Source organism: Chrysoperla carnea, chromosome 3 (assembly GCF_905475395.1).
Source record: "Chrysoperla carnea chromosome 3, inChrCarn1.1, whole genome shotgun sequence".
Classification (NCBI taxonomy): Eukaryota; Metazoa; Arthropoda; class Insecta; order Neuroptera; family Chrysopidae; genus Chrysoperla; species Chrysoperla carnea.
Window position 1 is genome coordinate 22,158,296 of NC_058339.1, and position 8,953 is coordinate 22,167,248.

Here is an 8,953-nt window from a genome sequence, read left to right on the forward strand (position 1 = left end):
AAGCGAATATTATCGAAAGCCAACGAAAAATTTCGTTAGTTTGAAGTTTTTTTTATCATAGATCAAAATAAACATAGACCGCTATTATGTAAAATGTTTATTTAAAGAAATAAAAAAGAAGTTTAAAAACACTTATTTAATAAAAGTATCAATAAATAATGATCACTCAAAAACTGGTGTAAATCATTTTCAATTTAAAGTGAAAATATTATCTTTTTTTTTACAATTTACGAATATGCGGGCATTTTTTTATAAGACAGCACAAGCTTTATATTCTAATAAGTCTGTGGTTGTTTATGACTGGTATGTTTTGCTGATTATGTTTAAAAAATGTAAAGTGGTTTTTTAAATCAATAATTTATTAAGAAAACATAAAAAATATGAATTCATTATTCTTAGAGTTATTATTAATAAATTGATCTAATGCATATCGAATTTACGTTGTTGTTAATTTATAGAAAGTTGTATTAAAAAGCGCTAAATTTAAAAATTAAGATGGTGTCATATTTATCAGAAAAAGTACAATACCAAATTATCAATATTGGGAAAAATTTTTACAAAAACGCTTATCCACATTTAGATCGAAAATGTTACGTTGATACAAACAATGTAATAAAATGGAATATGATTGAACCAATATTTGAAGATTGTTTTGGTAAGAAATTTAATAACTTAGGCTATATTTGCTTAAATATAATAGTGGTAAATTTAAAATATAGGTGATAATTTTGTGATAATATTCAAAGGTTCACCTCAGATTGGTTTGATGAGAAAATTAGAAATTTATTTCCTGTATTTGCGGATATAGATTTTCATTTGGAAAAGATCGATGTGGAGAATTTTTCGACCTCTTTTAAATATTTAGAATGGACAAATCGTTTAGAAGACATTGTATACTTTTTCGCGAACACTACTAAAAATGATTCAACATATTGTTTGGAAGGACTATTATTGCTGTCTTCTATTTTTGAAAGAGCCGTAGGAAATGTAATATTTAGTAAATTTAATATCAATTAAGGGCTCTTTTTAATTATAAGTCTATTTTTATAGGTTTATCTTCTAAGAGGAGTTACTGTTCCGTTTTTGTTAAGAGATCTATTAAACACATCAGAAATTGCTTCAATATTTGGAAAAGTGCCGGTAAATAAAATAAAAATGTACGATTTGCTTTATTATTAAAGCCTTGTTTGTATTTATTTTTAGGTCCTGTTTGCACAGATACTGTTAGGAACACCTAAATCTTTAAACTTAAGGAATTTACTATGGCATGGATTTCCAAAAAATGAAGAATTGTATCCTTGTTATGTCTCAACTTTAGTTTTACTGTTGAATTCTTTTGGTTATATTTTGTTTCAAAATAATATATCCAAAGAAAAGATACCATCACGACCACAGATGACCAATTTGAAAGAATTTTCGCATCTTCTTTTAACTCATAATAATCTTCCTGAAAATCTCAACATTTCACTAATTAAGAAAAGATTACATGAAAATCCTTATTTAGACAATCAGCTAAAAACTTTTGATGAAATTCTTGCACACTACGAAACAAAACAAAATGGAAGATTTATTTTATTATTTTTACCTCAGTTTGAACATTTTATGCGTAAATACTTTTGTGACAAAAATGGTATGCCTGATCGTGTAAAAAGTGCTGAAAGCGACGCTTTTTACATAACGTTAGATGATATTTTTGAATTCAGATTGAAAAATAATGATATAAACGAAATTTATACAGAATTTGAAGAAGATATTTTGGTATTTTATCATGATTTATTTGCATTTCAAGATGGTCCTAGAATTCGAGATAAGTTTAGTCATGGTGAAGTCAATTTTGAAGATGTTCCTGATGAATTTGTAACTATTTTATTTACATTATTCGTTTTGATTTTATACAACACACAAATAAAAAGAGAACCGAATATTTTGTGTACAGAATTCATCCCAAATTTTAAGAGCTACAATCCCGTATTTCATTCAAATGCTATATTAAAATGTAACATTTTAAGTTTAAAACAGCAACTTGAAATAGTTCCGGAATATGATAACTCTAGTGTCACAAACACAGTAGATTTTTCAAATATAGGAAATTTAATCGAACAACTTGAAAACCATTCAAAAACGATGTTAAAAAATTTTAGATCAGACTTGCATGAAACATTCGCTTTTCAAAAAGTACCATCCTTAAATCGTCCAAAAATTGAAGTACAGATTATGCATATATTTAACAGAATTATTAAAATTACAACTAATGTAAATAAAGGTCTCCGTAATAATTTATCAGCAAAATTGGATTTGTTTCTCAAACAACAATTACATGCACGGCAAAGAAAAAGCTATTACCGAATGCTAACATTTGTTCCACTTTTAATTAAAACCTTTAAGTTTATAAATTGTATTATTACGTTTTATACTTTGAAAATTTTCCAGTACGAAGAAATAGTTGATGAAAACTTAACTTTAAGGTAATATCAACTTATGTAATACATTAAATGTAAATACTTAATCTTAAATTTTTGTGTACAGGTTCTTTAAAAAAGTACTTCAGTGCATGGAGAAATTAGAATCAAATATTATTTTGGATAAAAATCATTGGGATATAATAAATGCGTTAATTGAAGAAATTGTTACACTTTATGAAAAAAATTTTCATGATTTATTTTTAAAATAACACAGGTCTGCAAAAAAAATTTTTTGTCAGCTGCATGAGATATTTTTACTAAATTATATGTTTTAGAATGCGCTGATTTCAGAAATGATGATAAATTTGTAACTAAATTATTTTTATATTTATTAATATGTTTTTTAAATTTAAATAAAGGTTTTAAACAAAGATATTGTAATAGTAGTTTTAAAACAAAAGTTATTTGTCTTATTCACTTGGATGTGTCGAAATCTCTTGAATTGCATTATGCGAGTTTAAATTTGTTTGCAAGAAGATTCGAAATGAAATTTTGATTACTCGGAGAAAAGTTCCATTGCCGTAACAAATAATATAAATGGGATTTGTGAACTATTGGAGGTGGAAAGATTAACATTTATTACCAAAAAAGCCAATTAACAATGTTACAATTTCTACAATATTAAGAACTAATTAACAATACTAGGGTTTACTAAAAATTTTATTTCCTAATCCCATAAACCTGACTAAACTAACATGAACAACCCGTATGAATTTCGAATTTGGGTTTAAAAGAAATACAAATTGTTTGACAATTGGACTGCGCAAGTAGTTTATAAGATATCGAACAAAATCGTACCAGGGCTGATATTTCCCGGAGAAATTTCTACAATCAATACAATATATCAAAAACATCGATTTGTTTAAAAACCAATTTCTACTGTAACTTTGAGCCAGAAAATACAAATGCCATTTAAAATATCGGGCGAGAATTTTTTTAGACATTGATAAAAATTATATATGAGAAAAGTAGTAGAAAAGTATGAATCATTTACTTATAAAAATGGAAAGTTCATATTGCATATATTTCTTGAATCCACGCTTTAGGAGTCCAAGCAATCTCTGCAGTCTTTTCGAGCTTTGTTTTTGTTATATTTTATGTTTCTTTCATTTTGTTTGATTAAATGTAAAACAGAAGCTCTAATACCATATAATTTAGCAACAAAAGAAAGTTTCCAAATGCAAATATATTTCATAATTTATTGGTAATATTTGTTTGACTTTCTTTGCACGTTTGTATTAATATTTAAAGTTATTGAATGTTAAAACAAGTTCAATGTTAACATACCTGTAGAACGTAAGTATATTTGCATCTCTATATTAAATTTTGTTTCTTTTGCATACACTATTTACAATCGGTATAAAAAGAAGAGAATAATGCTATATAATGAAAAATAAGATTTCCTATTCCTTTTCTATTTAGATTGAGAGTAAAAAGTGCAAGCAAAAAAAAACAGATTTATAAATGTATCATGGTCTCATTATAATAGTATGAGTATTTGTTTTAATGGGCGTATTCAGCTTTATCCAGCCTTAGGCGTGGGGCTAGTAAAACAGTAATTTCGGGAGCAATGTAACAGTATTTTAGCGTTAACGCATACTTTAAAAAAAATAAAAAGGTACTTAAGGTAATTTTGACCCAAAAAGTACCAAAATCGGGTACATTTGTTGACTGGTCGAATAGTTTCTGAGGTACGGGCCAAAATCGATCCAAATATTGCGATATCTCAGAAACTCTGCAGCCAATCATTAAATTAACATGATTTTTGTAATTTTTGGATCAAAATTACCCCTTCCACCAAGTTTCATCAAATTCAAAACAAAATTTTTTTTGAGTTTTTCTCGATTTTTTTAACTCGTACCCCTTAAAAAAATTTTTTTTACTCTTCAATTTTGATAAAACTCAGTATATAAGGTAAATTTGACCCAAAAAGTACAAAAATCGGGTGCATTTGTTGACTGGGCGAATAGTTTTTGAGATACGGACTAAAATCGATCCAAATACCCCATCCACAGGATTTTACAATGCTCCAGTATGTATGCAAAAATTTTTTTCAATTGATTGCTGGAGACGTTATTAATAGTAATAATTTAAATTTTAGCTGATGAACAGCAGTTTTTTCTGTTTAGTATAGAATTATTATTTTTTCATTATTGTTTTTCCATTTCATACCTTTTCCAATATTTCATTTCTTTTACTATAAATCAAAAAGTGAAGGCAATAAATTTGTGAAGGTTGTAGCCTTACATTATATATACGATTTTGGTATTGGAAATTAGTGAAGCGTGATAGCTGTATTATTTTGTATGTGAATTTCTTGTTATTACATTTTCTAACGATGTAATAAGGTAGGTATATACCATACATACATACATACATAACTATTGCTATATAATGTAAATGTTTCATTTGCATTTTATACTAGATATGAGATATTAATAATTTTGAAATTTAATAAACGTAAAAATTCGGTTATATTTATAGACTAGAGAAACCCAAGCAAAAAATGTGATACCTAGAAAAAAAAGTGACATTGGAATTAATAATAAGCTTTTCATATATTCTTGTTACCCAACTGTCAAGGAGTGGTTATGTTTTTTCGCGCGTAACTTGTATGTTTGTGAATTTCTATTTAACCTTGTATCTTCCAAACGGCTCGAAGAATTTTGAGAGTTCCTCGACACACCTATTTGAGTGTCCTTAGATGGATGTTTAAAAAACAATAAAATGGTGTATTTTAGACGCGAAATAGTAACACGTTCAGATCCGTAACTAGGGCGTGGCAAAGGAGGCATTCGCCACCGGTGTAACGGAAATAAGAATCATGTAAAAGGCGCTCATTAAGTAAAGAATCATGTAAAAGGCGCTCGTTAATTATAAATATTGTAATTTTAAAATCATAATTTGGTGATAGAGGAAAATTAATTTTTTTGAATTCTGAATACGTCATAGGTAAAGCTAAAAAATTCGATTCCATTTTTTTTGATAACACAGGCAAGTTTGATCCGATCTTAATGGAATTTTTTTTGAATCCCACTAATTTTGGGTCATTATTTTCAGCTGCGATGCCAGTTTTTCGCCAGCAATCACTTATGCGCCTAATTCCGGGACCAGGTCTCTATATTGTTGAAACCTAATAGAGCTAGGTTAATTTTGACCACAAATTTGAAAAGTATGGCACAAATTTAGTATGATTACATACTTGGTTTACCAAAATTGGATAAAATTTGAATGTGATAGAGAAAAATTAAATTTTTTGGATTTTGATGACGTCATAAAGTTAAAAAATTCGATTTTCTTGATAAAACACAGGCAAATTTGATCTTATTTTATTGGAATTTTTTTTGAATCCCACTAATTTTGGGTCATTCCATTCAGCTGCGATGCCAGTTTTTCGCTAGCTATGACTGATGTGCCTAATTCCGGGACCAGGTCTCTATATTGTTGAAACCTAATAGAGCTAGGTTAAATTTGACCACAAATTTGAAAAGTATGGCCCAAATTTAGTATGATTACATACTTGGTTTACCAAAATTGGAAAAAATTTGAATGTGATAGAGCAAAATTAAATTTTTTGGATTTTGATGACGTCATAAAGTTAAAAAATTCGATTTTCTTGATAAAACACAGGCAAATTTGATCTTATTTTATTGGAATTTTTTTTGAATCCCACTAATTTTGGGTCATTCCATTCAGCTGCGATGCCAGTTTTTCGCTAGCTATTACTTATGTGCCTAATTCCGGGACCAGGTCTCTATATTGTTGAAACCTAATAGAGCTAGGTTAATTTTGACCACAAATTTGAAAAGTATGGCTCTAATTTAGTAGGATTACATACTTGGTTTACCAAAATTGTATAAAATTTGGATGTGATAGAGCAAAATTAAATTTTTTGGATTCTGATGACGTTATTCAAAATTGACTGACTAGTTTTGTTTTTTCTATTTGATTTGAAATATAAAACAATACACAAACATATTTCGTTTTCGTATATAACGAATATTTATTATATGCAAAACAAAATACAGCCTATATAGTCACACGTACCTTGTATGACAAAAATGTAAAGGAAATATTTGCCTTAACAAAAAATTATTGATTATACATTACATATGTAAAATTACCTATAATTAGCTAAAGCCAGTTTTAAAAATTACCTATAATAGTTGCTTGGTGTTTTCACTTAAAATACAAATACTCGCCATCCGCAGTAAAGTCGCACCCCTACATTGTAATAATAATATTATCCTCTGAATCCTGCTGTAAGCCAAACAGAAATTATGTACCAAAATAATAAAAATTTTATGGTGTTATGTAATTGGGTTTTATAAAAAGGAAACAGTAGAGTTGGTTTTATACTTGAATGAAATAGAATGGATACAAAAATAAAATTTTTTATAATTCTTGCATTTAATATCCGGATATAATTTGCTGTATAACAGAATTGTGACATAAAAAATAATTGCAACTAAACCTAGCGACATGATAAATAATTGATTAAAGTAAAAGATTAGGTAAATAATTAAAAAAAAAACACACACATTCATTATTTTTTTAAATAAATAATTATTATACATTTATAATAAATTTTTAATATTTTTTTATTCTGAAGGTGCCACGTAAACGCAATACACGGACATCTTCATGTTTTACATTTACTATTAAATTATTAAAAATGCTTCATAAGAACTTAAGGTAAGTATTTGAAATAAAATCTCAAAATAAAGTTTCAAGAATGTGGAGTCCTGGTCTCGGAATTAAGTACATAAGTGATAGCTAGCGAAAAATTGACATCCTAGCTGAAAAGAATGACCCAAAATTAGTGGGTTTCAACAAAAATTTCAATAAGATCGGATAAAATTTGCCTGTGTTATCAAAAGAAATCGAATTTTTATCTTTATGACGTGTCATCAGAATCCAAAAAATTAAATTTTGTTCTATCACATCCAAATTTTATCCAATTTTGATAAACCAAGTATATAATCCTACCAAATTTGGGTATAGTAGTATATAATCCTACCAAATAATCCTACCATACTTATCAAATTTGTGATCATAATTAATCTAGCTCTAATAAGTTTCAAGAACGCGAAACCCTGGTTCCGGAATTAAGCACATAAGTTATAGCTAGCGAAAAATTGACATCACAGTTCTAACGAATGACCCAAAATTAGTTCGTTTCAACAAAAATTCCAATAAGATCGGATCAAATTTGCCTGTGTTATCAAAAAAATTGAATTTTTTACTTAATGACGTCATCAGAATCCAAAAAATTTAATTTTGCTCTATCATATGCAAATTTTATTCAATTTTGAAATACCAAGTATGTAATCTTACTAAATTTGGGCCATAATTTTCAAATTTGTGGTCAAAATTAACCTAGCTTTAATAGGTTTCAAGAATATGGAGTCCTGGTATCGGAATTAGGCACATAAGTGATAGGTAGCGAAAAACTGACATCGCAGCTGAAAAGAACGACCCAAAATTAGTGGGCTTCAAAAAAAATTCCAATAAGATAGGATCAAATTTGCCTGTGTTACCAAAAAATAGAATTTTTTAACTTAATGACGTCATCAGAATCCAAAAAATTTAATTTTGCTCTATCACATTCAAATTTTATCCAATTTTGGTAAACCAAGTATGTAATCATACTAAATTTAGGCCATACTTTTCAAATTTGTGGCCAAAATTAACCTAGCTCTATTAGGTTTCAACAATAAAGAGACCTGGTCCCGTAAGGAACGACCCAAAATTAGTGGGATTCAAAAAAAATTTCAGTAAGATAGGATCAAATTTGCCTGTGTTATCAAGAAAATAGAATTTTTTAACTTAATGACGTCATCAGAATCCAAAAAATTTAATTTTGCTCTATGATATGTAAATTTTATCCAATTTTGATATACTAATTATGTAATCCTACTAAATTTGGGCCATACTTTTCAAATTTGTGATCAAAATTAACCTAGCTCTAATAGGTTTCCAGAATGTGGAATCCTTGTTCCGGAATTCATCAAAATTTTATCCATATTTTAGTTTTATTCTATTATCTTCATTAAGAACTATTGAGCTCCTAATCTATATAAAAATAAAAAAAATCCTTTAGAACATAAATTAATATAGTAATAAAAATAACTATTATTTTTTAATACACTAAGTTTTAGCTTTGTGAAGATGGCACCCCCATGACCGAATTTTACGTTCTTTGTGAGCTTAATCGTTTGACCATCGTAGGACCACTTTTGACCACCCTCAATTTTCGTTTGACCACCCTCCGTTCGGAAAATATTCACAATTCAAAATTTTATTTCTCGTAGCCTCCACCATAACCAGCATAGGGAAAATAACATGGTAGCACCCCCATGAACGAAATTTAATTTAATTGTGAGCTCAATCGATTCTAAATCGTAGGACCACTTTTGACCACTCACAATTTTCGTTTGAGCACCCTTCGTTCGAAAAATATTTAGAAAAAACAATTTTTTTTTTTAACG

The 8,953-nt window shown here is 28.0% G+C and overlaps 1 protein-coding gene across 1 annotated transcript; it reads left to right on the plus strand.

Moving 5' to 3' along the window:
- The first annotated feature begins 235 nt into the window (after nucleotides 1–235).
- LOC123295923 (endoplasmic reticulum membrane-associated RNA degradation protein-like) lies at nucleotides 236–3,926 on the plus strand. The gene is made up of 6 exons (XM_044877385.1): nucleotides 236–303; nucleotides 747–987; nucleotides 1,051–1,140; nucleotides 1,204–2,465; nucleotides 2,527–2,626; nucleotides 3,885–3,926. Exons 1-6 carry the CDS (start codon nucleotides 236–238, stop codon nucleotides 3,924–3,926), a joined length of 1,803 nt encoding a protein of 600 aa, XP_044733320.1.
- Nucleotides 3,927–8,953: the final 5,027 nt, after the last annotated feature.

Excerpts from the sequence above, each read along its gene's own strand:
- LOC123295923 (XM_044877385.1), top strand. The coding sequence starts at position 236 with ATGCGGGCATTTTTTTATAAGACAGCACAAGCTTTATATTCTAATAAG. Across the intron at positions 988-1,050 it reads TTGAAAGAGCCGTAGGAAAT|GTTTATCTTCTAAGAGGAGT; the intron begins GTAATATTTAGT and ends CTATTTTTATAG. Across the intron at positions 2,466-2,526 it reads GATGAAAACTTAACTTTAAG|GTTCTTTAAAAAAGTACTTC; the intron begins GTAATATCAACT and ends TTTTGTGTACAG.